General features: G+C 58.1%; 2 protein-coding genes across 3 annotated transcripts; one reads left to right on the top strand and one right to left on the bottom strand.

Annotated features, from left to right (window-relative positions):
- Window positions 1–464: 464 nt before the first annotated feature.
- Window positions 465–21,897, top strand: ASIC4 (acid sensing ion channel subunit family member 4). 2 transcript variants are annotated; one of them, XM_057745834.1, is made up of 10 exons: window positions 465–1,089; window positions 16,111–16,255; window positions 16,342–16,469; window positions 16,658–16,820; window positions 17,336–17,392; window positions 19,408–19,561; window positions 20,851–20,942; window positions 21,019–21,098; window positions 21,430–21,534; window positions 21,736–21,897. In XM_057745834.1, the coding sequence occupies exons 1-10, from the start codon at window positions 508–510 to the stop codon at window positions 21,847–21,849; spliced, it is 1,620 nt and encodes a 539-aa protein (XP_057601817.1). In that variant the 5' UTR covers window positions 465–507; the 3' UTR covers window positions 21,850–21,897. The 2 variants fall into 2 exon arrangements, with proteins under 2 accessions (XP_057601817.1, XP_057601818.1); XM_057745835.1 differs by lacking the exon at window positions 17,336–17,392.
- A 1,063-nt stretch (window positions 21,898–22,960) lies between these two features.
- Window positions 22,961–27,847, bottom strand: CHPF (chondroitin polymerizing factor). The gene is made up of 4 exons (XM_057746764.1): window positions 27,242–27,847; window positions 25,637–26,210; window positions 24,950–25,129; window positions 22,961–24,671 (listed from the first exon to the last, which is right to left on the bottom strand). The coding sequence occupies exons 1-4, from the start codon at window positions 27,553–27,555 to the stop codon at window positions 23,412–23,414; spliced, it is 2,328 nt and encodes a 775-aa protein (XP_057602747.1). The 5' UTR covers window positions 27,556–27,847; the 3' UTR covers window positions 22,961–23,411.
- Window positions 27,848–27,850: the final 3 nt, after the last annotated feature.

The following is a 27,850-nucleotide window of genomic DNA, read 5'->3' as shown; positions in this document are numbered from 1 at the left end:
CAGGGACAGGAGATCCCTGTCCTGGCCTGGGGGGCTGCCCCCTTCCCTGGCCCGGCTCCTGCCGCCCGTGCCGCCGGTGAAACGCTGTTGACATGTCCTGAATTATTAAGCATGGGGTGGGCTCCGGAGCACATGCTGAGCGGAGCGGCTGGGGCTGCGCGGCGTGGCGGAGCAGCGCTCGCTCCCTCGCTCGCTCGCAGGGACACACGCAGGGGCTGACAGCTGTGCTGGTGCTGATAAGGGAAGCCACAAGGAGACGATCGAGGAGGGAGACGCGCGGCGGCAGAGGCGGCGGCGGCAGAGGCGGCACCAGGGCTGCGGAGCTGCTGCGAGTGGGAGTGACTCCCCCACCTCGGGCCCCCACCCTGTCCCCGTCCTCTTCCTGCTTGCCCTGAGTTTAGAAGAGCAGCCGCTGCCACCGCCGCCACTCCGCAGGGCACCGGGGGCCGCTGGCCCGGGAGGGACAGGGGCAGGGAGGCTCCGGCCAGTCCCAGCAGCCGGGGACAGATGCCGATCGAGATTGTGTGCAAAATCAAATTTGCAGAGGAGGATGCGAAACCCAAGGAGAAGGAGGCAGGGGATGAGCAGAGCCTCCTGGGGGCCGCGCGGGGGGCCGCAGCCCCCCGGGACCTGGCCACCTTTGCCAGCACCAGCACCCTGCACGGGCTGGGCCGGGCCTGTGGCCCAGGCCCCCACGGACTGCGCAGAAGCCTGTGGGCCCTGGCCCTACTCACCTCGCTGGCTGCATTCCTGTACCAGGCAGCCGGCCTGGCCCGGGGCTACCTGACGCGGCCTCACCTGGTGGTCATGGACCCTGCTGCCCCAGCCCCAGTGGCGGGCTTCCCGGCTGTCACCCTCTGCAACATCAACCGTTTCCGGCACTCGGCCCTCAGCGACGCCGACATCTTCCACCTGGCCAATCTGACCGGGCTGCCCCCCAAAGACCGGGACGGGCACCGTGCCGCCGGCCTGCGCTACCCCGAGCCTGACATGGTAGACATCCTCAACCGCACTGGCCACCAGCTCGCCGACATGCTCAAGAGCTGCAACTTCAGCGGGCACCACTGCTCCGCCAGCAACTTCTCCGTGGTGAGTCCTGCCAGCCGGCCCGCCCGGCCCGGGGTGGCCAGAGGCTGGCGGTGGGGGTGCGGGTGGTGTGCAGGGCACCCTCAACAGGGCTTCCCCTCCTTCCGCCGCCAGAGGCTGGCCTCGTGTCTCTCCCAAGCGCGGCGTTTCCCTCCGGCTCCCCAGCACGGCGCCGTGGACACGCGTGGTGGCTTTACCCTGCTGCCGCCGCTCCTCGGCGGGCTCTGCTGCTGCTGCCGTGCCCAGGGCTGGGGCCGGGGGGCCTGGCGTGGGCACAGGGGCCCAGAAGCTGGTCAGCTTGCAGGGATGGGATGCACCATTGCTACGGCTGGACCAAGTGACCCCTGCTTTCTCTTGCTCCCTTTTTCTTCCGTGGCTACTGGATCCCTCTCTCCACCAAACAAGGGCGATGGGGAGAGGGGGTCTGGGGACTCCAGCAAGGCAGGGACTCGGGGCTGCTTCTGGGGGAGCTGGCCCGGCCGGCAGGCTGGGTAGAGCCTGATCTTCGCCTACACTGGGTGCCAGTGTCTCTTGTCTGTCTCTGTGTATCTCACACACACCCCCTTTCACTGACTCCCTCACACATCCCTCTTTCATGCTGCCCCTCCAGCTTCTCCCGCTTTCCAGGCCCTCCCTCTGTTTCCTGGTTCTTGCTGCTCCCTTGCCCGGCTTTGGCTCTTACACGGAGAGTCACTCATTCACTCTACATGCATCGCTCACCCTCACTGCTGCCCAGCCGCACACACGTGCGTGCGTGCACACACACACACACACCCCTACTGCATGGGGACATCATTTCCTGCACACTCTCTCACACACACTCAGTGCCCCTGTCCCTACACTCACGTGCACACCTGCACACCCACACACCCAGAGAGCTACTCATCCCCGTGCCCACCTCCCAGCTCTTACTTCGCTGCCGAGGAGAGGGTCACACTGCAGATGCCATCCCCTCTTGTGACACCCCCATCTGCCTCAGCCCCTGCTCCCCAACTCTCACACATGTGTGAATACACGCACACTCTCTCACGGGGAGTGGCGTGTCGGCTTGGGCTGTCCTCCCATACACACCTCCCACAACTGGGTGTGTGAGGTGTGTGTGAGGGTGTGTCTTGTATGCTGTCTGTCTGTCTGTCGGTGCTCCATTCACCCACAGTCACAGGCTGTCTATTATTCCTGGTGCTTGAGATGCCGTCCCCGGTCCACAGTTTACTCCCGGCATTGTGTGCATATGCGGGGTGTGTGTTTCCATTCTTGCGACCACTGCCCAGCGCATCTGCAAATACATGGCATCGACAAGGTGCCCATCCAGCCCAGCCTCCAGCGCCAACCCCAAATGGGGGACATCTCCTTCTCATGGCCCGGCGCCCCCACCCATGTTCTCACTCACTTACTGCCTCAGCAGCACCAGGAAACACGCTCCAACCGTGTTCTGTCCCCACCACGCCTGCAGCCTTGGGGTCCTCCTGCCATAGGGTGGGGGGAGTTGGGTAGAAATGGAGGAAGGGACAAGCAGGGTTGTGCCGGGAGAGGCATCGGGGCGGGGGGGGGTGCGGGGAAGGGGGTGGCGCTGGCCTGTTGTCCAGCTACACACCCCTTCTAGGAAAAATCACCGCTCTCAAAGCCACTGTCCCTCAGGAGGAGTGTGTGAATGTGGCCTTTCGGGTCCCTGGGGCTCCTCTGCGTGACATCCTCACCCCTCTGAATCGGCGGGGGGGACAGAGCCCAGGGTCGGCAGTTGCTGTTGGGGCAGAAATCAGTGGGGGCTTTGTGTCCCTGAGTGGGAGTCTGTGTCCCAGGCCCCGGTGGGGGCGTGGAAAGGAAAGGGGAAGCGTGATGACGCCTCAGGGGGACGGGAGGGGAGGAAGGGAAGAAGGGGTGAGGAAGCAAGGTGCGGGAGGCAGGGGGTTGCTGCCTGGCCTCTAGGAAAGGAGGAGGTGTCTGGAGGATATGGGAACAGAGAGTCCCCTGATCAAAGCTGATGCGTCCCTCTGAATCTGGGGATGGCCGGGCAGGCGTGAGGCCCTTTCGTACCCTGAGGATGGAGAGAAAAGGACAGAAGTTTGTGGTCTCTGCTCTGGGGCTGCAGCAGGACCATGAGGGGCAGAGGAGCAAAGCAAGCACTGGGGGACAGGCATTCCCCTTGGACCCACTTGTCCCCTGGGGAATGCCTGTCCTCCCACCCAGCCTAGTCCCCATACTCTTCTGCCCAAACCCCAACCCCCATCTGCTGAGAGGAACTCTCCCTTGGACCTGGTATTCTGGGGCTGAGTCTGCTGTCAGTCTACCAGGGTCTAGGCTTACAGTTGGGATGGCATGACTCACGGCAATGGGGGAGATGGCGGTGCATCGTGTGGGTAAGACTGGAGAAGGGGTATGGGGACAAAGACATCAGGGGTCTCTGATGAGGACATGAGGCCCCAGGAGACTCCGTGGTGAGAATATGGAACCCATGATGGGGATTTGGGATCTATGGAGGGGAGACGGGTGCAGGGATCAGTGGTGGGAACCTCCCAGGGCGTGGGTGCTGAGATGGTCAGTTGCAGCGACGGGCTTTGGGAAAGGGGCTGGTATGTGTTTTCTGTTGCTTTCCCCCTTTCCTCCTTCCCACTCCCCACTCTGCTGTGACCTTTCCTCCGGAATCCAAGTTAATAAATGTCACATTTTCCAGCCTATTTTTACTCCGGTAATGCGCCCTCCCCCAGTCCCCTCAGCTGCTGCTCTTGCTTCTGTTACCACTGCAATCGCGCTCACCCCCATGCTCCCTAAAATCCCCTCACTGACTCCCAGTCAGTCACTCAATCAACAGGGCCTTCTGAGCGCCTACTGTGTATCAGGCCTGCTGCCAGGTGCTGTGGGGGAGAACAAAGAAGGGGAGCCCTGGTCCCCAGTCCCTGTCCTCAAGCAGCCTCCAGTCTCATGGTGGAGCGGGGATGAGGACACTTAAAAAGCTTAACCAACCACGCAAGAGTTAACCAGCCACGCAAGCAATGCCAGGAGGCGCGAGGATTAATTGCCAAAGGAGGTACATGGATAGTAAGAGCCTAGGTTCAGAGAGAGAGAGAGAGGCCACTCTGGGCTGAAGAGGGCTGGGAAGGCTTAAGGGAGGAGGCAGGCTGGGCGAGGTTTGGAGAGGAGGAGAGGGGAGACAGGTGAGAGAGAGGAGGGATGCTCCCACCCCTCCACCCATATGCCCCTCCACCCAGCTCACCCCATCTCTTCTCTTTCCCATCCCCCTCCTCACCCAGTCTCATACCAACCCACTTCCACCTCCACCGCCTCCTTCCACCACCACCTGTATGTTCTCTCACTTCCTCCTCGATTCCTACCACCATCCGCGCCCCCACCCCAGCGCGCTAAGCCCCATCTACACTTTCCCCGCAGCGGCTTGCTCTCAGCCTGCCCACTTACTAGAAGGCAGAAATCACTCTTTCTCCTAGGCCTTGTTCCTTCAGCTGGAAAATGCGGCTCTAAGATTGTGTCTCCTCTCCGCTGGGGACTGTACGGTGGAGCAGTCAAGTGTGTGGGTTCTGGAGCCAGACCGTCTGGATTCGAACCGTGGCTGTGCGGCCTTTCAGCTGTGTGGCCTTGGAGAACTCAAAAAGCGTCCGTGAGCATCAGTTTCTGTACTTGTGAAATAGAATATTAGACTCTAAAAAAATTCAGGTGGTTGTGAGGATTAAAAGAGATGGCTGTAAAGGGCTTAGCACACTGCCTGGCACACACGTTGTGTGCACTCAGAGTGTCAGCTGTTAGAAATGCCACCACGGCAACTCCTGGCTCTCTTTAACCTGACTGTTCCCAGCACCACTGCCGTTTTCCGACCCATGTGCTGGCTTCTTCACTAATCTCCATCACCTAGCCTTCCTCCTTTCTTGACCCTCAAGATCCCAACCCCCACCCTATTGTAGCACCCTCATGCTACCCAGCCCTCCCCAGGATTCAGGCATGTGGGGCGCATGTGTAGTAGGGCACACACCTGAGATCCGTGCTGTCCTGCAGAACACTCTGTGATGACGGAAATGTCCTGTATCTGCGCTGTCCAACACGGTCGTCACTAGCCACACTGGCCAGTGAGCATCTGCAGTGTGTGATTAGAGAATGAACGTTCCATTCGAGTAGCCAAGTGTGGCCAGTGGCTGCCGTATCGGACAGTGTGGCTCTAGGTGGTCCTGGGGACGTGGTTCAGGCTGCCAGGTTGGGCAGGGCTAGGCTTTCCGACCGGCATCAAAAGATATAAAGTAATGGTGGTGGGCTGTGATCAGAAGTCCAGCCATCTATACTTTCCAGGCTGAGGTCCCAGGTTGAGCTGTGGATGGGGCTTGAGTCTGGGGACATCGAGGTGTCTGGAAACACCATGCGAGCAGATACACCTTTCTTCCCAGGTGCAGGATGTGACTTTGGTCTTTTCCACTCTATTGTCTGGAAAATCGAGGCATGGGGAAGATGGAGACTCTGTGAAGAGGTGGGGGAGGGCCAGCCCCTCTCTGTGGGGTCCTCCAGGGTCTGGGCAGCCCCTGGAGGGGCAGATGACCGGGAACCTGCAGGCGCTTCCCTGTTTCTATCCTCTCTCGGCTCTCAGACGTCCCTCCCCCTCCCAACCCTCCTTCCTCACATGCTGGTGACCGCGGTGACTATTAATCACTCGCCCTGTTCTCTTCCTCTCTACTAATCAGGCACAATTAGACAAGGCCTCTTCCAGCTGGGCAGTCCCCCTCCCTGCCCTCTTCCCTCCTCTCCCAGCCCCACCCCAGCTGCCATCAGGACAGCTCTGAGGCAGAGGGAGCAGCGTGCCAGCCCTCTGTCACTCTCTGGATCCTCCAGCCCACGATTCCAGGCTCCCCTGCCATCCCCTGCCTTCTATCCAAGCTTCCTCCTGAGCCTGCTCCCTCCCTGGTGTGGTCAGGCTAGTACCGGTGGTCTCTGCACCCCTCCCACAATCGGGGAGTATAGGGGCTACTCCACAAACATTCCATCTCCATACCTTTGCCACTGGCTCCGAGGGCCTGAGGGCTGTCCCTTGCCCCCTTGACTCAGGAAGGCAGAGGATTCCCACTGAGATTGGTCCAGGCCTCTCATCTACCAGAGGAGCTTACCTCTGACCCTCACTCCCAGGCCAGCCCTCTGTGCCCTCCAGTCCCACCTTCTCCTGAGGCATGAACCTTGAGAACATTTAGTTCAACATCTAGTTCAGGACTGGTCCTGCCTTCGGGAGCCCGGCAGGTCAGGTCGGAGAGGGCACACAGTAAGGAAGGGTGGGGTATAAGGAGAAGTGAAGGTCACTTACCCATGTAGGGAGCAGCTGCTTCTCAGCCCCTGCTAACTGTTGCCCTATGGTCAAGGATGCCCGGTATTAGGGGGTCTTCCAATTTGTCCAGAGAAGCCCCGTCTTGATTATTTTAATTAAAAGTTTCCCAACTAAAACAAAATATTCAGAGGGCAACCTACAACTCAGACTGCAGAACCCAGTGTGCCTGCCCTCCCCACGGCCTGCCCCACCGCTGGCTGCTGCCCCTCAGGCCCTCCTGGAGGGGGCGCGCTCGGCCGGGCTGCCTCCCATTGGCCAGTGGAGTTGCTGGAGGGGGATTTGAATGGTGTGGCCCAGCAACCACAGGCTGGGACTGTTATTGTTACCCAGGGCTGGCCTGCAAGGGCAACGGGGAGGGCGCCACCCGGCCCCACTCAGCAGCCCTGTGGCCTCTTCATTAATCAGGAATCAGCCCCGAGCTGGGCTCATTATCAGCGCAGCTTCTTGTGGCACTGCCGGAAGATGCTGATTAGCCTTTGAAGAAATGGCCCCCACGTTTCCCTCCCGTCCTCCATCCTCCCTCTTTCTCCCCTACCTGTGCTCCTTCCTGAACCCCCAACCTTGCCCTTCTGCTTCCCAGGAGGAATCTGCTTCCTCTCGTGGCTGGTGGCAGGGCTGCCTCTGCCAAGCCCAGGCTAGGGGCAGAAAGGACCAGGAATGGGGGGCAGGGGGGCAGGGAGGCAGGAGCACCCCTAGGAGCCCTAGGAGTACAGAGCTTCATGGCTACTCAGGTTGAGGCCCCTGAGTCAGTGGGTCCCACTGGGCAGAGGTGGGGGAGTGCATGCCGGATGGAGACTCAGGGTGGTCTGGAGAGAAGGACGGCCTCCCTGGAGGAGGGGATGAGAAGGCAGACTCGGGCTGTAGCTATCAGTGTTTCCCTGCCCTTCCAGGCTCTCCGGGCAATGCCACCTCCTTGGAGCAGCTGGGCAGAGGGGGTTGGGACAGCCAGAACCATGGACAGGAGACCTGAAGGTTTTGGTTTCTTTTCTTTTTTTAAAAAATCCTGGTGGAGGCCTAGGGTCTTGGAGCCATCCCGCACCAATAGGGGTGGGAACGCAGCAGGAGGACAGAGACCCCGGGGGTGAAGATAAGAGGCTTCAGAATGCTGTTTTCCATAAGAGGGAGGGGGTAGCTGCAGTTCTTCCCGGGCTCCCAGGCCCCCAGGCCCGGGGTTGGTAGCGCTGAAAATCCAACTCACCCCCACCGCCACCCCCCAAGTGTTCGCCATGCCCTTGGGACACCCGTTTTGAGTCGGAGGGGGAACAGTTCCAGCAAGACAGGCATAGGCTGCAGCAGCCGCGGCAGCAGCGAGAGGGTTCAGAGAGGAGCCGCGGGATGATTAAGGGGAAATGGGGGATTGATTTAGGAGGAAAGATTAAAGGAGCTAAATCCGTGGCGCTTGGCTCAGCGGTGACTAAGCGTGGACAGGATAATAGCTTACAAATGTGTGAAAGGTGTAAATACCAAACGGGGGGAGGGGAGGCGGCTCGGCGGGCCGGGGGAGCGGGGCTGGGGGGCTGGGCAGGCCCCCGGAAGTGCTGGGGACCCTCGGGCGACTGCCCGGTAGGGCTGGCTCCTCTCCAGTGGGGGTGCAGGGGGAGCAAACGGGGTGTCGGGGAGCCCCGGGTTCCAAGCAAGGGTTCCATTCCGGGGGCGCAGCTTCGCCGGCCTGTGCTGACCTCCACGTCCCACTCCCGCCCCGCTGAGGATCTGAGGCCGCGGGTTCCAATCCCATCGGAGTCCCTCTGCGCTCTTCGGCACCGGGCCTTTCCCTCTGCAGCCGTCCGCCGGGGCCCCCGCTCCGCGGTGCCGGCTCGCGCCCCTCGCCCCTCCCCGGCCGCTCAGGGCGGCGGGAGGCGGTGTCTCCCTCTGCGGTGGAAGCCTTTGGCGCGGCTGTGTGCGGAGGTCACTTTGCCGAGGAGCCGGGAGCCGGGGGAATGCAAATGAGGCAAACCCAAGGAGGAGAGCGGAGGAGCCCGGAGGAGACAGGAGGGAGGGCGCCCGGGCGCCGTGATGGATGCCTGCCCCGCGGGAGGGAGGAGGGGGGCGGCGAGGAGCGGGAGGCGGTGGGTGCGGCCCTCAGGATGCGGGTGGGCCCAGCCTGGATGCTCGGGTGCACCCGCGGGCCGGGGCTGATGGCACAGCCACCCACCCACCCACCGCCACCACCGCCGCCGCCACCTTCTCGTTCTCGGCTCCTGAACTCCCGCCGGGCCACGGGTGCGATCCACTGTGTAAGCAAACTCTTAACGAATCACTTTGCATCGAGGGCTGGAACGTCAGGGACGGACTTCGTTACAAATTTAAAATATTCCCGCCTGCAAAATTGACTTTCTCGGGTTTAAGGCCTATGCGGTCGCTACCTGGCAACAGGTTTGGCTTTTTACCTGCGTCCTGGAGGCCCCGCTCTCTCGTCTCCAGTGGAGGCGCGGCGCTCCCTGATATCACCGTGCTCTTCCACGGCCCCAAGCGCTCCCGGCTCCCAGCTGCAGCTCCGCCTCAGCCTGGAGTCACACGGCCTTGACTGTCTCCTGCTTCACCACTGCTCACGCATTTACGTTTGAACAAACATCGTGCCCATTTCCTCCTAGACTCACAAGCCCTTCTACCTTGGAGAAGAAGCCGCCTTGAAAAGCACCTGGGAGGGGGGTGGGGGTGGGGTTACCGCTTGACCCTGTGGTAGGGGAGCCGGCCAGGCCTCCTGGGGGCAGGGGTTGCTATTCCCCCCGTGTCTGACTGTGGTGTGATCGGATGCCCTTCCTGGCTGGGTGAGTGCACTTGCTCTGGGAAGCTTTACTCACCAACCCAAGTGGAATTCCTGCTCCACTGTCAGAGGACTTGGATTCGTCCTCCATCATAGCACTCATCCCAGCTAGTCATGATTTGCCTATCCCTGGGATTGTTGGTTTTGTGTGCTTTGTTCTTCGCTGCTGTACACCTGGCTTACAGCCTAGGTGCTCAATAAACACTTTTGGAATGAATGAGTGCCTCTGGGGCCAGACAGCCAACTCCCTTAGGGCAGAGACCAGTGATTTTGTTCCCTGAATCATCCCCAGCAGCAAGCACAGTGTCCGGCATACTGTACAGGCTCAAGGAAGAGTGTTGGACAAGAAAGTGATTTGAACGCCCACCATTTCTTGAGCACCTCCTATGTGTCGGGGCTGTGCCGGGTGTGCATCAGCACACAGTGGCTGTGAGCACAGAGTCTGGTGCCAAATCACCTGGTCCCCTCCTCTGCCACATGATGTGACACTGGCCAGCTCCTTACCCTCTCTGGACTTCCATTATCATGTCTGTAAAATGGAGATGTTAAGAAACCTCTCGTAGAGGGTTTTTGTGAGCACTAAGGAGTTAATTTATATAGAAGGCTTCCACTGTGCTTGGCACAGAGTAAGCACTGAATAAATGTGAGCTGTTGCTATTGTTTATGTACATTATCTCTTTCCTCATAACACTTCTGAGGAGCCTATTATTATTCCCATTTTACAGATGAAAAATGGAGGGTCAGAGAGGTTAAAAACCTGAACCCGAATCCCACAGACAGTAAGGGCAGGGCCGCAGGCCTCTACCCTCCTCTGATAGGAGAGCCAGATCTCAGAGCCTGGGGGTTTGGCTCTGACAGAATTCCATCCTCTCCCACGATTGCTGAGAGAGACTTAACCACGGTGCATGATGCCATGTGAGAAGGGGCCCAGTGGGGAGCCAAGATCAAATGGCTGCACCATCTTGGCAAGAAGATGCCCCAAACGGGCTTCCCTGCTTTCTCGAGCACTTTGCATGCATCACTCCGGACTTATCTCTGATCCTCACTGCTAACCTTAGGAGGAGGAATTACCATCTCCCCTTTCACAGATGAGTAAACTGAAGCTCAGAGAGGTTAAATCACCACCCAGTGTTGTTTGGCCAAGGCTGGTGGCACAGCCAGGATTTGAACCATGTTCTGTTAGGCTCCAAAATGTGCACCTGTTTTTCATGTTATGAAGCTTGGGTGGATCCTTTTCCAGCACCACATCCAGTGGTCGATCTCTGCCCTAGTTTGGGTCTCCTTGGTCTTCACAACACTCTTTTTACTAATATTGAGGCCGCATGTATATGATTTTACCTTGCAAATGCCTTTCACCTACTTCATCTCTTGAGACTTGTAACACTCTCTTGAGACTTATAACCATCTTTTGAGACTTATAATCAACCTGTGAAATAAGTCGAACAGGAATTTCTACCCCCACTCGATGGATGAGGAAACTGAGGATCAAAGAAGTCAATAAACCACTTTACTAAGCAAGGTTACACAGCTGTCACTGGTGGAGCGGGAGCTGGGACCAGGGTCTGTTGACCCCCCAGGGGTGTGATGGAGGTTAGTGGAGAATGCTGGGGCCCAGTTGGGAAGGGGGACTGGGTTCTAGTTCTGAATGTGCCCTCTTCTTTCTGTGTGCCCTTGGATAGGTCCTTTGCCATCTCTAGGCTTCTAATTTAGCCTTTGTACAATGAGGGTTTGGACTGAGTGACTTCCCAGTTCTGATCAGCACAGACACCCCAGGCATTTTGAGTTGGTACTATCTTCCCTGGTGAGGACAGAGAAGGAGGAGGCTTTGAACCTGGACACTTGGGCTGCCCCAAGTGAAGCTGGGCCCGAGAGCTATCTGACCTGGGGTGCTGGTCATGGTCCAGGGCAGATGAAGATGTACCCCCTTCCACTGGCCCACCCTGGACCCCAGGGCACTGCAGGATTAAGGGGAATTCGTTCCAGGGGCCTAAGTAAGAGGCATGGGGCTGCACCACATCAGGGGAGGGCTGATGGAATTTGGAGGGATAAAGCTACCATGGAAAGGGGGAGGGAGGTGCCAAGGCCTTGGCAGAGGCAGGGTGCCCAGAAGGCACTGGAGATAAAGCCCAGGCTGCAGATTAGTGCTGGGATTAGCCCAGCCTCGGGTGCTCCTGGCTGCTTCTTATCTCCTGGAGGCCTGGAGCCCTCTCCCCCACAGCTCTGAGCCCTGGCCCTGCTAATTGCCTGTTAACCCCGTGGGCTCCCTGACTGCAGGGAGGATGAGGGGGTGGGGAGCGGTGGGGAGAGATGGGGAGGGGTGAGCAAGAATGCGAGCCAGCCGGCCAGCCAAAGAGAGCTTTTCAAGGAAATGGGAGCTGTGGACAGATGGAACTCAAGGGACAGAGAGAAGTCACTGTTCAGTGGAGCGAGCTCTGGACAGATCTCTACCAGCCCATGATCGCTGTCTGGGGCAGACCTGGAGGAGAGGGCAGGGATAAGGAGGGAAGGGCACCTGGGGAGGGGTTCTTGGCTTGGGCAGGCAGCTTCATGCCGAGGGAAAAGTCAAGAGGAGGAAGACAAGAGTCAGAGACTGGAAACCTAGAATGAGGATAGAGAAGAAGCGAACAGGATAGAGATGCAGTGGACTAACGAACAGAGAGGCTGGGGGGCAGCCAGGCCAATGGGAGAAAGGCGAGGCCAAGGGGATGGACAGGCTGACAGAGGGCAAGGGACAGAGACACAGGCCGGATGGATAACTGATCAGATGTTGAGGACAGATAGGCCAGGAGGGTGGAGAGGGGCTTGAGAGACAGGCTGAGATCAGGGGACCGAGGCTAGGGAGATGGACAGATCCAGGGCAGGGTCCAGACCGATACACTAAAGGGGAGGTGGTCCAAGAGGGACAGGCAGAGGGCTGGCTGGCAGGAGGGAAGCTGGTGGAGAGGCCTGAGGGTCTGCCTGCAGCTCAGACATAGTCCTGTCTAGAAGCTGTCCAGCCCAGGAGTGAAGGCAGAGAGCAATGGAGGGCCGAAAAGAGGGGGAGCCAGACGGAAGAAGGAAGGTGGGCTCTGAGGTGAGCCCAGAGGCTGAGGCTAGTGGTGGGGGATCTGGAAATAGCCCCTCGGCCCATCAGGGCCCATCCTGGCCCAGGACCTGTCCCTTTCCATGGCTGCACTCTGGCCCCTCGACTCCTGTCTACACACCTGCCAGTCCACGGAGAGAGAGTAGTGGACAGCCAGTGGGACCTTGTGCCTGAGCGGCCGTGCCGTCTCCATGGAAGAGGCTGTGGTCTGTGCCGCCACCAGAGTTCTGCCACTTAGGAGCTGGCTGCTGCACCCGCCGCTGCCTGCCTGGCCCAGGGACCGTCTCCAGGGCAACGCTCTGCTCAGCAGTCGGGCCTGACCCGGGCTGTGCAGGTGGCCTGGCCCTGCCAGTCTGGCCTGTGCACTCCCTGCAGAGCATTGTCCATCAGACCCAGAGTCCTTCCACCCATCTCCCTTTGTCACCCCCACTCTGCACAATTGCCTTAAAGGCCGGGGTACCAGGTAGCCACTGCCACCTAAAGTCACTGGAGCCTTCCCTGACTTCCCCAGTTGGCTCTGGCCTGCACAGGGCTAGGCTCAGTGTCATGTAGCCTGTGTCTGTGTGTATGGTGGAGGAATCAGGTAGGGAGGCTCCAGCCCCACCCAGGTTCAGGAGCCTACCAGGCTCATTCATTCACTGAACACCTATCAGGTGTTTTATAAGCACTAACTCTGCTTTGGCATCGGGTTTAGCTCTGCTTGAATCTCTGCTGTCATTTACTTGCTGTGTGCCCTTAGCCAAGTCACTTTCCCTCTCTGAGCTTCCTCATCATGAAATGGGGGTAACAATGCTTACCTCATGTGGTTTTTTTGGAGGTTCAAGGGAGAAAATAGTAAAAAATAGATCAAAAGTACCAGTACGGGACCTGGTACAAAGTGGGAATGTTTGATAATGTTCACTTTGCATTCCTTCCCCCACCTCATGCCACCTGCAAATTGCACTGGGCTCTGGGGATACCGAGATGGTGAAATGGGGCTCCCAGCCTCAGGGAATCCACGGTCCCATGGGAGAGATCATGACAGTGCCCAGCGGTCAGGGTCAGCCACTGCACACTGGGGGGCACGAGTGAGCAGCTCACTCCTGGGATCCCCCACACAGCCCATGCCTTGTTTAGTCTCCCAACCGGAGCACACACTGAAAAATGGCTGCAGCAGCAACAGCTGATTCCAGCATCTTTTTGGCCCGAAATAGGAAGGTGTGAATGTTGTAAGATTTGGGGCAAGTACTTACCTATTCCCCCCACCTGCCTTTCCCACACCACTGAGGACCCAGGAATCTTGTCCCCAGCCCCATTCAGGGCTCTCCTCCCTCCAGTGACATGTTGTAAAAGCACAGGTGTAGAGTCGGGCTGTCTCGCTAGACTGTTGCCCTTTCAACCTAGAGCCTTTCTACTCACAGTGTGGTCTACGGACCAGCAGGTTGTTAGAAAAGCAGAATCTGTCCTGCTCCCCAACACACATTTACTGAATCAGAACCTGCATTTTAGCAAGATTACACATTAAAGTTTGAGAAGCACTGATCTTGGAGACCTTGGCAAATCAGCCAACCTCTCGGAGCCTCGTTTTCCACATCTGTAGGAGGTAGGATAGTGGTGAGATTCGATTGGAAAAAGCATATCGAGCATTTAGTGCAGTGCCTGGAGCAGAGCAAATGCTCTGGGACTGTCAGAGATGCCTACTCCTGCCCCACAGATGGACACACAGCAGGGAGCTGGGGCAGGGGTGATACAGAGTCAAGGACTGAAACCCAGATGCTGGTGAGGGTGCAGAAGGAGGAGGGGAGGGACGGGTGAGGAACTGAATCTCGAGAGGCAGCAGATATGGAGAAAAGAGTGAGGAAGGTGTAGAGGAATGGAGTGGATGGGATGGAGGAATGGAAGAAAAGGGGTTGATCGTCGCTGAGACTCCAGTCTCATTTCAGCTGGATGAAACAGGAGCTGGGGCTTGGGGCGGGTAGAGTTGGGTTGGGGAGTTGCCAGCAATGGATTGTGGGAATACCTTGAGTCTTGCACTTCCATGAGTTCCACCTCTCCCACTGACCAGCTGTGTGACCTTGGGCAAGCCACATCACCTCTCTGAGCTCTGGTTTCCTCATCTGTAATAATCGGGCTAATCAAACCTATCTAATACCAGAGTGGCTGAGGAGATGTGGTGGGGCAGCAGATGTTGCCGTGTTTTGTAAACTGCACAATGCTTGTTATTCACGTGCTTTCGTTTTGGGGATCCGAGGCAGGGTGTTTTGGTGATAAAAGAACTGTCTTGAGAGGGGAGAATCAGCAGGGCGATTAATCTAGCAGGGATGCGCATGGGAAACAACTGTGCCCCACAACGAGGGCACTCCCAGGCCCCCAGTTCTTAGAACTCCTCACTCCCACTGCCCTCAACCCAGCCCTCTCCCTTCCGCGGCCTCCCTCTGGAGCTAGGCATTTAGGAATCTTTTCCCTTACACTGCCTCATGCCTTTTACCAGAATGAAAATGTTCCCAAGGAGAGGGGTGGGGGAGAGAGAGAGTGATTGACTGCGCTGACCTCCTTACCCCCAGGGAAGGTGCTGCCTGTGATGGGTTTGACCCGAGGGCTTGTCTCTGTGGGGTGAGCCTGGCAGCGGGGAACTTCCATCTGCCTCTCCCTCAACCTCCTCCCCACCCAACTGCTTGCAACTCCCAACGTCGGCTGCGTCCGCGACTGGAGTCTCGGCTTCCATCTCCGGGGCTCCAGCGCCATCTGGTGGCCTTATGTGAGGACGCTCCGCAGAGCCAAAGGGAGGTGGGCTTCGTTCAGAGCTGGTGGCCCTTTATTAAAGCATCCCTTGTGCCCCACCCTGGGTCAGGTGCTAGGCTTACTGCCCCTGTGCAGCATGAACTCTAGTGGAAGGAAGATGAACACTGAACACGGAGGTAAATAGATAAGATCAGCTCAGGTCTTGATGAGTACTTTGAGCAAACTAACAAATGCATTGATGGGAGGAGGGTGATACTGTAAATGTGTATGTGGTATATGAGTGGGTATCTGAAGAAGGGACACTTGGGCTCAAGCTTAAAAGATGAACAGCTCCCAACTGGGGGGAGAGGAGCATTCCAGGAGAGGGAACTGCATGAACAAAGGCCTGGGGAGGGAAGTCGCTCCATAAGTTTGAATTTGTCACAGAGATCTGGGGGTGACAAGGCAAAGGTCACTTCACATGGAGACTTTCAGGCAAGGGAGGGAATTTGGCTTTATTCTCTGGGAAACGGGAAGCCATTGTTGGGCTTTAAGCTGACAGGTGGTTTGACTGGATCTCCGCAGTTTAGAACAAGCGCTCTGGCTACTGTGAGTGAATGGCTCAGAGGGAAAGGCAAAGATGGATTTGGGACAAAGGGACATAAGTTAAGAACCTGCTGCCATGGCTGGGGGGAGATGAAGGTGAAAGGGGGACACAAAACGAAAGGAAAGTGGATGGATTCTAAATAGATTTCAGAAGTGGAATTGCTGAGGACAGCTGCTGGATTGGATGCCTGGTCACCCCTGTCCCATATCCCAGCAACCAGCCTACAGGGAGAGGGAAATTTCAGGGATTCTGACTTGAGAAACTAGGTAGATAGAGGGGCCCTTTACTCAGAGGAGGAGAATGGGTCAGGGACAGAATTTGGGAAGACATCAAGAGTTCAGCTATTGATATCTTAAGCTGGAGATGCCTTTTAATTATCTAAGAGAGAATATCAGTAGAAAAGATGGAGCTCCAGGGAGGCTGGGCTGCAGGTTGGTTGCTGGTGTATGGCACAGAGGTGACCAGGCAGGTCTGGTGGCCCTCACAGGGGACAGGGAACCCTAATCCTAAGGCAGTGTCTTTCACTCCCCCCCCCCGCCCCCACTCCTGTCTCTCATTCCCAGGTCTATACCCGCTATGGGAAGTGTTATACCTTCAATGCGGATCCACAGAGCTCACTGCCCAGCCGAGCAGGGGGCATGGGCAGTGGCCTGGAGATCATGCTGGACATCCAGCAAGAGGAGTACTTGCCCATCTGGAGAGAGACAAGTACGCAGGCGCGAAAGGTACAAGGGCTCCAGCCTGGGTCCTCTGCCTGGGATGGGTTTCCAAAGGTCCCCATCTCCACTGTGCAGATGAGACGTCTTTTGAGGCGGGCATCCGAGTGCAGATCCACAGTCAGGAGGAGCCACCCTACATCCATCAGTTGGGCTTCGGCGTGTCCCCAGGCTTCCAGACCTTCGTGTCCTGCCAGGAACAGCGGGTGAGCCCCTCCAGCTGGGTCCTGGGTCAGGCACCGAGCCGGACCTTTGGGCTCAGAGGGGATGCTGACCAGATTTGCCCTCCAGAAGCTCACATCCCATCAGCCCTCATGGACTTTACTGGGGCTGTGGGCACTGGAGGGCCAGGTGGGACTCCTGCGCATGACCCCATCGTGCCCCACCTCTGCAGCTGACTTATCTGCCCCAGCCCTGGGGCAACTGCCGGGCGGAGAGTGGGCTCAGGGAGCCAGAGCTTCAAGGCTACTCGGCCTACAGTGTGTCTGCCTGCCGGCTGCGCTGTGAAAAGGAGGCCGTGCTTCAGCGCTGCCACTGCCGGATGGTACACATGCCAGGTGGGCACCCCACCCGCTGCCAGCCCTCTGTGTCACCCTGCCAGGCTCCAGAACCTCCAAGGGCAGAACATTGCTCATGTGCATGGGGGCAGGTGCATGTGTGTGACAACGTGTGTACATGTCTCTACCCACATGGATGTACATAGTATGTGTCTGGGATTTTATGCACATTTCCACATATGCATGTGGGGTGCACACATGCATGTCTATGTGCCTGTTCATGTGTATTTATGGGTACATGTACTTGTGTACATCAATACTTGTGTACTTGGGGTTTTGTACATGTGCTTGAACATGTGCATGCAAATACATATGCACGTGTGTGTGCATGCAAGCACACATGGGTTTGCGTGCATATATGCATGTGTCCATCTCCATGCTGCTATGCACAAGCATGTGTAAATTCATGTATGCCTGTGTGTGTGCATGCACGTGTGTGCCCACATTTGGGAATGCTGGGGTGGGGGAGAGCAAGTAGAACCAAAGACTCCAGGAACAATCTTCTCTCCTTTCAGGCAATGAGACCATCTGCCCTCCAAATATCTACATCGAGTGTGCCGACCACACACTGGGTCCGTGCTGCCTTCTACCCTCCCTGCTTCTCCGTCCCCCTCCTCTTCATCTCTCTGTCCACCCTGCTCCTTACTGCCTTGGCTCCCCTCCTCCCAGTCTCTTCCTGGGGTTTTTTTCCTTGGGGGTTGAGCCTTATCCCATACCTCCAGGGGTCTGAGGACTTTTGCAGGTGTGGTACTTGGGTAAGTGGAGGCAGCAGGGTGGGGGTTTGCAGAGAACCAGAACTGAGAGTGAAGGGCGGGGCTTCTCATCTTGGTTCAGCAAATAAGCTTGCCTCTCTGGTAAAGTGAAATGACTTCTCCCTTGGTGTGAGGAAAGATGTATTGCTGGCTATCAGTGTGGGTGAGGCAACCCCATCTGTCCATAGGTCTCACCTGATCCACACTTCATTCATTCATTCATTCATTCATTCTACAGATGTTTACAGCCAGCACTGGTGCCAGAGGTAAGAGTGGGAACAAGAGTCCCGCTCTTGTGGGGCTTACTGCCTGGCAGGGCTGTGGATGGACCTCACAGCGTGCTAGTCCTTGGGTAGGGGAACCTCAGTGATCCTACAGGGCCCCAGCAAGGGCGTGCAGCCTCCCTAGGCAGGCAGGGAGGATTCCCAGAGGAAGTGACATATGAACTGAGACTTGAAGGGTGCAGAAGAGTCAGCCAGGTGAAAAGGAGGACGTGTTCTAGGCAATGGAAACAGCTCATGCCAAAGGCTTGTGGCCAGAGAGAGAGTGTGTGTGTGGGGCCCTGAAAGGCCCGTGTGGCTGGAGGGCAGAGAACAAAGGAGGGAGTGGAAAGAGCAGAGGAGACTCTGGGACGCCAACAATGGCTTAGGGCAAGGCAAGAATGTCTTCTGACTTTAGGAAGGGGACCCTGATTAGATGTGAGGATGGATAGGCGGGGAAAATGATTAGGAGCAGGGTGACTGGTCAGGAAAGCACTGCAATAATCCAGATGCTGGGGTCATAGGGACGGGTTTGAGATGCTGGGGCAGTAGAATCACACCTTCTCTATCCCACAGAGAACTACATCTGCCAAAGGGGTGATTGAAGAGTGTTTAATGAAGGAACAGCTGTGAATAGGGATAAGGGAACCACAAGGGGTGGTGTGACTCCACAGAACTAAGGAGGCTTTCTTGCTCCTGGGCCTGAAGGGGCAAAGGAAGGGGGTGCTCCTGGCACCTGAGAGGGACCTGTGGCTGTCTGAGATGGACAGAAGCCGAGAGCCGAAGCCACACATGGAGAGATGCAGCCTCTGCCAGCCCGCAGTGAGGAAGCCAGGGAGGAAATCCCCTAGCATCTCTCCCCTCCTCTCTCCATGATCTTGACGGGGCCTCCCATTGGCCAGACCCAACCCAAAGCCAGAGGACAGGGAGTCTAGGTAATGTATTTGGCAGAGATCAACCTCCTGGGACAGAGTGTGGTGGGGAGAGTGGAGAATGGATCTGAAGGGGTGAACAGAAAAAACCCAGCATACTGAGCATAGGAAACCATCCCATTTGTTCTTCTCTCCATCCATCCGTCCATCCATCTATCCACTCATCCACAGACATATGTGAAAACATGCATAAACGCCACTCATCCCAGCAGCCTCTCCAAGCCCCTCATGTATCTGAGGCCTCACGTGGCTGATTCGCTCCGGCGGCGCATGTATCTGAGCCCTCATGTGGCTGATTCGCTCCGGCGGCGCATGTATCTGAGCCCTCATGTGGCTGATTCGCTCCAGTGGATGGCCTGTGCCCTCCCTCTGAGCCGTGAGGCCCTCTCTGCCCCAGGGGGCTGAGCAGAGAAGCCTATAGGAGTGTGCTGGGGGTTCTGCCTCCACCCGCTTTCTTGGATGGTCTGCCGCTGGTCCAGGAGGGGACTCCCAGCCAGTCTCCTCCAGGCAGGGCCAGTGCTGGCCAGACCAGGCCCTCAGTGTAGGTGTGGCTGCCTCAGGACAGCCCCTAAGCTTTCCTCCTGCAGCTAGCGGGCCTCTGAGCCATCCCGCCCCCACTGCAGTTGGTGCCTCTGTGTTGCAGACTCCCTGGGTGGGGGCTCCGAAGGCCCGTGTTTCTGCCCTACCCCCTGCAACCTGACCCGTTATGGGAAAGAAATCTCCATGGTCAGGATCCCCAACAGGGGCTCAGCCCGGTACCTGGCAAGAAAATATAACCGCAATGAGACCTACATACGGTATGTATGTGTATGTGTGTGTGTGTGTGTCTGTGTATGGTGGAGGCCACCCTCAACAGGCCTGGTGCATGGTGGAAGCTGGGAGTGGGCTGCACTTTTTTTTTTTTTTTAGAACTTTTATTGAGGTAGTTAACAGACAATAAACTGCATATATTTAGAGTACACAATTTGGTATTTTTCTTCTTATTAGTAACGTATATATGGCAATCCCAATCTCCCTGCATCTTTGTTAGTAATGAGTCTTTTGCCAGGAATGCCTTTCACAATCTTTTTCTTCTAACTAATCCCTATCCATCCTCCAAGTCACATCCTGTGTCTCCACCTCCAGGGAAACCCTTCTTAGTCCAAATGCCCTTCATCCGAGCTCCCACAGCACCCTGTACATACCTCTGTCGTTGCATTTACCCACTGTTTCAGAACACTCTGTTTGCATGCCTTTCTCCCCCAGCAAACTGGCACCTGGTAAAGGCATGTCCAGTGAATGGTGTGCAGAGGGAGAGGAACTGGAAGGCATGGGGGAGGAGCCAGGTGGCCCACAGGAGGGGCCCCGCTGAGCCTTGGGCCTGGTACCCTGCAGCCAATCTATAAACGCTGAGCATCCTCTGACTGCCAGGCCCAGCGCGGGGTCCAGTGGGGACAGATGATTATAACACAAAATTCATGCCACAATTTGTGGATGAGGCCATAATTGAAGGTGCAGTACTGATTCTTAGGCCCCAGGAGAGATTAATGTACCTAGGGGAGGGGAAGCAGGGGAGGCATGAGCTGGGCCACTGAGGACACTGGGTTTGGGTCCATGAGAAGAGGAGAGAGGGGAGGCATCTCGGTTAGAGATCTGTGGGATGATGCCGAGACCAGCCTGAGCAGCAGGCAGGCTGTGTGGAGGGAAGCAGATAAGAAAGCGGTTTGGATAAGAAGGTGCAGTGCAGCTGATCATAGACAGTCTTGAAAGTCTGGAGGAGGAATTCTGGAGTGGACTGTCGGGCAATAGGGAGGCACTGAAGATTCTAGAGAGGTGTGGGGATGAGGTATAGTGAATCCTATTTGCTGCTTTAGAGAAGGCAGGGGGGAATCTTGCAGGCCGAGGAGTTTTGTTTTGTTCTCCGAGGCCCTCTGCTAGCCATCAAAATATGAAGCTGATGGGCATCTGAGCTTGCCTCCCCTCACAGCCTTTGGGAGCTTCTCGGCAGAGGGGCCTCAGAATCGGATCTCCTGGGCCTGGGATGTCCCTCCAGCTGTCTCCTCAGGAAGACAGCCTCTCAGGAATACCCTGCTTCCTGTCTCTGCAGGGAGAACTTCCTGGTCCTAGATGTCTTTTTTGAAGCCCTGACCTCCGAGGCCATGGAGCAACGAGCAGCCTACGGCCTGTCAGCCCTGCTAGGTGAGCCCCAGCCCTGATTCCATGGGAGTGGACCAGCCCAGCCTGCTCCCTCTGACCCTGCTCTCGTGCTCCCCAGGAGACCTCGGGGGACAGATGGGCCTATTCATCGGGGCCAGCATCCTCACGCTCCTGGAGATCCTCGACTACATCTATGAGGCAAGGGATGGGAGCCTGGTGGGGGCGCCCCAGATGGCGAGTGGAGGGTAGGAGGAGGGGCTGGGGAGAAAGCAGAGGGGCAGTGCAGGCTTCCTGGTGGAGCTGGACTGGCGGGAAGTCAAGCTCAGGGTTATTTACCAGGGTCACCTGACTAGCGGGAAGGCCAGAGTGCACTGAGGAGTCAGGAGAGGGAGACGGGTGAGGAGGACTGGGGCACCCTAGTGGGGGGTTGCTGAGGCAGCAGGTCCTATGAGGTGGGCCTGGTGAGGCCTGTCCTTCTCCTCCAGCAAGTTTCCTGAGCCCACGCCATCCCCCCACCCTGAACCCCAAGGTGTCCTGGGACCGGCTGAAGCGGGCCTGGCGTCGTCCCAAAACCCCCCTCCGGACTTCCACTGGGGGCATCTCCACTTTGGGGCTTCAGGAGCTGAAGGAGCAGGTGAGAATGGGTGCTGTAGAGTATGCAGCCAGTGCCCTCTCCCAGGACTGAATCCCCCCCATAACTTCTGAACTAGCCTGTGGGAAGTGGTTCCTGGGCTCTCCTGAAGCCTCTGCCCCAGGGGACAAGGAAAGGCTGGCTGTGTGAGGTTTGGGGGTACCACCTGAACTCTCCCTGTCCCGCTCCCTCTTCACCTTGCAGAGTCCCTGCCCAAGCCAGGGCTGTGCTGAAGGTGGGGGCTCCAGCAGCCTGCTCCCCAACCACCACCACCCGCTGGGCCCACCAGGAGGCCTCTTTGAAGACTTTGCTTGCTAGAATGGTGCTGTGTCTAAAAGGACCCAGGAGTCTGGCACTCCTCCCTGGATCCCCACCGTAGTCTCCTGCTCTTGGGATGGAAGGCCTGGGGGCAGCCCAAAGCTGAGGGGAAGAGGGCGGTGCTCACTGGGAGGGTGGGGACTGGGTTCCTGCCCTCACCCAACCTGGCGCCAGCTGCTTTGCACAAGGGTCCCTCTTGTCCACACCCTCCACCCCCAGCCTGGTGCCCAGGGAGGGCTGGAGACCAGGACATGGGCCCCCGTGGAGGGGAGAGGAGGGAAGGAGAGAGGGAGGTGGAAAAGGGGCCTACCCCAGCAGGGGTGGAACCCTCTGTACATTTGTATATATTTAGGGAGGACAGGGTGGGGGTGGGGGTACCGATGTAGATGGTGGGTGGGGCTATGGGGGTGGGTAATTTAGGGACAGCCAGGGTCTCAGCCCTAGAGTGTCAGCAGGAGAGGGCAGGCCCCCAGGACTCAGGACTGCTGGGCTGGTCCTGCTTCCCAGCTTCCCTTTTGGCAGGGGGTGGGGGAGTGGGGTGGGTAGTCCAGCAGGCCTGGCCCAGCTCCCAATTCCCCCTGCCCCAACCCCACTCTCAGAGTCCCCTCCACAGGGAAAGGCAGATCTTTCAGAACTTGGCTGAGCTTGGGGGTGGGGAAGGGGGCCTTCTCAGGCCTCTCTGCCTCCAGTCTGGTTTTATAAAGTGCTGACAAAATGGGGAATAAAGAGGCATAAAGAATTCTCTGTGTGTATATGTGACTAAGCTGGGAGCTGGGGCGGGGCTGGGCGTAAGCATGACTTGGTCCCTGGGAAGAGGAAATCCAGGCCCAAGCCAGGACAAGGAGCCTCCATCCTCAAAGCCCTCCCTGGCCCCATGCCTGCCTTTCAAAAACTCAAGAACTGCTAGTCTGGGACTTCCTGGTGGTCCCGTGGTTAGCACTCCGTTCTCCCAATGCAGGGGGCCCGGGTTCTATTCCTGGTCAGGGAACAAGATCCCTCATGTTGCAACCAAAGTCCCTCATGCCACAAGGAAGATCCCACATGCTGCAACTAAGACCTGGTGCAGCCAAATTAATAAATAAATATTAAAAAAAAAAAAAGGAACCACTAGTTGACACTCAGCCAGTTTATTAAAGGTAGGGAGCTTCATCAGGAATGCAGAGGAGAGACGTTGGGAGACACCCCACCCTCCTCTCTCAGCTCCCCCTCTTTCTCCAACAACTCATCTACAGCCCAGCCCCCGGGGCCGACCCTAGGAGGTGGGGCTGGCGTCAGGCAGACTGCACTGCATAAATACTGGGAGGCCACAGCCTGAATCAGCAGCGTCAAGGGGGCAGGGAGACCGGGTTTGGGGCAGAAAGGGACAGTTCCAAGGGTACCTCTTCCAGGGCTTGCTCTGAGCCCAAGGGCCCCCCAAGCCACAGAGAGGGGGCCAGTGGGCTGCCCTGGGGTCTGAGGCTGCGGCCAGCCCTGTCCTGCGAGGCTGGCTGGTGGCTCCGAGTGGCTAGGGGAGGAGCGGGGCGGGGCGCCGCCTTGCCAGGGTTCAGGGGCGCAGGGCGGGGTCAGGTGCTGTTGCCCTGCTCCTGCTCGAAGAGCAGCATGGCCAGCTGGGTGCGCGAGCCGAGGCTCTCGAGCGCGCTCTGGCGGCAGCGGTGGTATAGGTCCTCGCTGAGCCGCGCGCTGCACGTCTGGACCCGGTAGCGCTGCAACAGCGCGGGCTCCACCGCCCGCAGCACGTGCAGGCTGGAGAAGCCCAGGAACAGCTCATACACATCCAGGCTCTCCAGCAGCTCCTCCTCCTGCTCTGAGGTCGCCGCCAGCCGCGCTCGGGCCGCCACGTAGTCGGAGTTGTAGAAGCAGGCCTCGCTGGCTGCCTGGCGATCAAAGCGGCCTGTGTCTCGGCCTAATTCTGGGGGTCCCGGGCCCTGGGGTGGGGCCACGGCCGGGTGGAAGGCCTGGAAGTGCATGGGAAAGAAGGCTTGCCAGCCAGAGATGGCATGCATGCGGCAGCGGTTCAGAAAGTCTGGGGTCAGCACCGTGTCTGGCCCGGCCAGCAGGAACAGCGTGTCCAGCGGGTGCTTCTTGGAGAGCAGATCCATGAGGCGCAGCGGTGAGGGTGCGGCCGTCTGCACACTGAGCCAGGGCACCCGGGCACCAGGGAAACGCCGCTCAAGCTCTGCCACATGGGCCTTGACAGGTGCAAAGACATCGGCGTGGGCTGCCCGCTGGGCCTGTCGTGGCTCATACAATAGCAGCAGGGTCAGGGCTGCTGCAGAATCGCCAGGCTCCAGTGCGGCCGTGGCGAAGGCCTCCAGGAAGCCAGGGGCCAGGTCACGCTCGGCTGCAGCCAGGGGCAGTAACACGGTGAGACGCGAGGCCTCGGTGACATAGGGCACAGGCAAGATCTCCACACGACTCAGTGGCCGTAGCAGCTGCACTCGGCGGGTGAGGGGCCGGCGGCCACCCTGGGGGGTCAGTGCCTCCAACTGCAAGTCCAGCGTGTACTCCATACCCCGGGCAGGATCGAAGCGTCGGTAGCCATTAACCAGCTGCTGCTTCTGGAGCCGCAGGGCCGGCTGGTATCGGCGGTTGAGCTCCTCCAGGGCTGCCCCCAGAACGTCAGCCACGTCGGCCCGGTCGGCCCCACGTAGTGGGCAACGTGGAGAGCCATCAGCGCAGGAGAAAGCATGCTGCTCTGTGAAATAGTCCCAGCGCAGCACCTCAAAGCGGGAGGCCGGGCGGGACGGTGCTGGAATGCCCACGGGCCAGGCGGCTGCCCGCTCCCCATCCGCTGCCAGACGGCTGGTGTTCTGGATTTCCCACTGGGTTGGAGGAATAGGCCGTGAGCAAGGTATGGACCTGGGGACAGGTCCCCAGTTCCTTGCCAACCTCTCCCCACCCAGGGCCCCCACCTATTCTTTCCCCAGATGGAGGCAGCCTAAGAGTTAAATGCGGGTTTCTGGAGAGGCTCCTCAGAAAAGGTAGAAGCAGATGGGGACTGGGAAGCAGGTTTGTTCTGTGATTCTTATGCTAATTTTTTATTTCCCTGGGATCTCTGAGACCTCTTAGGATGCCCCCCGCCCCCCAGCCCAGACCATACCTGTAACTCCTGGATCTCCTGGTATGTGCGTTCCAGTTCAGCTCGGGCAAAAGCCTTGTGCAGCTGGTACATGTGCACAGGGTCATGGACAGGGTGAGCTGTCAGGGCACTGCGGAAACGAGGGTCCCCCTCCTGCACGGACTCCCCGGGGCTCAGCTCCAGGTAGCTATAGTGGACTCCCTGGGGAGAGGAAAGGAAGTAGGAAACATGAGGGGACAGTCGCCCCTACCCCTGCCCCATAGTGTGTGTCTCATCTCTCCATCCCATGACCCGTTATGGACTTGGGGTCAGAATTCTGTGGGTTTTAGTCTACCTTGACCAGTTGTGAGCTTGCGTGACATTGGGCAAGCCTTTGCTAGCTCATCTGTGAAGCAGGCATGCATCCTATCTCAGAGCTGTCCAGAGGCTCAAATAAAATAATAATGGCCAACACTGAACACCTACTTTGTGCAAGGCTCCCTTATTTTTTCTAATCTTTATAAGAACCCTGAGAAAAAATTATTTCCATTGGTATGGATGAGGATACCGAGGCTCAGAAGATTCAGTAATTTATCCAAGGTCACAGGGCTAGAAGATGACAGAACTGCTTGGAAACCCAGGCCCATATCTCCAACCATCCCCTCTGCTTCTCAGGGGAAGTGCACATGCCCAGACAGGAGGCACCAGTGGGATGGCTTATCTTCCTACCTCATGGTCGCCAGTGCAGCCCACGCCGGTGGCATCGAGGATGCAGCGGCCCAGCCACTCATCTGGGCGTGCACTGACGATGTCATTGCGGCAGGCTTCCAGGTGGGGGCGCAGCTGCTGCAGCAGTGTGCGCGACAGCAGCACCCCAAAGCCACCGTGGCAGTAGCGGCCTGGGGCGGGATCGCCACCGATGAAGTCCTGGGGCCGGCCCAGATAGAGGTGGGCAGCGGCTGCCAGACTGAGGTGGCCAGCTAGGCGCGCCAGTCCATGCGCCTCGGTGTAGGTGGCATCGGGCACTAGGAAGAACCAGTCAAAGTCGTCGCCATGCTGCTCCAGCAGGTGGCGCAGTGCCAGATGCAGGTGCCCAATGGGCCGCTCCTCGCCTAGCGTCACCACAGCCATGCCCGGTGGTGCCCGGCGGCCCCGCGTGCCTGTCAGGAACACCACACGCTCTAGCCGGTGCCCCAGTGTGCGGTTCACAGCCACGCCCAGTGTGGGCAACGTGGCCTGTGAGGTCAGCACCGCCACCAGCAGCCTCTGCCTGATGCCCAGCTCTGTGCTGATGTAGCGGGTCCTGGAGGGGGAAGAAGATGGCACAAGCTTATTAAAAAGATGACGCGGCAGGTAGAGTGCAGCATACACAAGCTTTGGCAGGTCATGTCCTGTTTGTGCCTATTTCCTCATCTATGACAGAATAACAACTCTCTCCCAGGGGTTACAAGGATTTAAGTGAAATATTGGCCTTACCTATGTAGTGCTTTTGTGAGATGGCATTATCTATGCAGATGTGAGGGAGATATTTTGGCTCTGATTCCTTGTGTTATTACTTAGTAGTTGAGTCCTTGAGCAAGTTATTTAACCCATCTGAGCCTTGGGTGGCCTCATCTGTAAAATGTGGCTGTTTCTCTTTAAAGCATTTAGCCAAATGCTTGACATATAGTTGCTCCACACATCATGTATACACTTATTTCTAAATAACATGCCATTATACCACAAATACATCACATAAATGATGTAAAGGAATAAATGGCATGGAGATGTAGTGAATATGTTTGGGGGACTCAGGGGTTCCAGTAACTTACCCTCTGTAACACAGAAGGCAAGTTACAAAACTGGAATTTGAACTCAGTGTTACTTTGGAGAAATTATTTCAACTCGTGGGCAGAGACCTTAATAGGATGGGTACATCACGCTTTCCCTACGAACCTCTGCTCCCCTTCCCTCAGGTGGCCACCCAGGAACAAGAGATACAGGTAAGTCCTAGTTCTCTCTGTTTCTTTCCTGCTCTCTATGCACCCATTCTATATCCTAGTCATTTCTCTAAACCTAACACCCATCCAGGGAGCTGTGAGGACCTTTGGGGATCCATGGGGTCAAGCAGGTTTAGGGCAGAGGTGGGCAAGTTCTGCCCAGGCCTGGATGGGGCCCAGAGAGGCCTCAGATAGGCTCCCGGGGAAGCAGGGCCATCGGAAACTATCGGATCCCAAAGACTTCCTGGCCGGTCAGACCCTTCCTTCCGGGCCCTGACCCAGCCCTTGGCGGCCTCCACAGCGCGCCGGTCCCAGCGGGTTCCCAGGGGGTGGGGCTGGCGGGTCTAATCCCTACCTGACGGCCTTTTTGGCGGCCTGGCCAGGCTGTGCGGGATGGTAGGGCAAGACACGCGGCTCCCAGTTCTCCCCGGCGCCTGCACCGGCCCCGGGCCTCTCGCGCTCCGCTCCGGGCTGCACCGAGTTGGGCCGGCGAGCGGCGTTGGTGTTGCCGCGCGGCGGCAACTCAGAATCTCCGGGTTGGGGCGGCCCTGGGCCACAAGGCTCCTCCACCCAGGTGACGCTGAGCAGGCTCAGGGTGAAGCCCAGGGAGATGCCCACGGCCACGGGCCCTGCGGGCCGCAGCACCGACAACAGCAAGGATGCCCGCATGGCGCCCGGACCGCGGGCCCCCGGCCCTGGAGCAGCCCCAGAGCAGCAAGAGGAGGCTTCGAGGGGGCGGGACCGGGGAGGGGGCGGATCCGGAGGGCCAGAGCCAAGCGGGCGGGCGGGCCCCCTCCCTCCCCGCCGAGCAGAGCCCGCGGCCCGAGCCGAATCCCCTGCGCCGCGTTCCGATCCCCCTCCAGCCGCCGCTCGGTACCGCGCAGGGTCCCAGCGCTGGGCGCGGGAGCCTCTGCCGAGGCCGCCGCTGTCCGACGTGTCACTGGGAGGGCCCCGCCCCCGGGGT

Source organism: Hippopotamus amphibius, chromosome 8 (assembly GCF_030028045.1).
Source record: "Hippopotamus amphibius kiboko isolate mHipAmp2 chromosome 8, mHipAmp2.hap2, whole genome shotgun sequence".
NCBI lineage: Eukaryota > Metazoa > Chordata > Mammalia > Artiodactyla > Hippopotamidae > Hippopotamus > Hippopotamus amphibius.
Note: the sequence above shows the minus strand (reverse complement) of the source record. Positions and strands in the feature narration are given on the sequence as shown.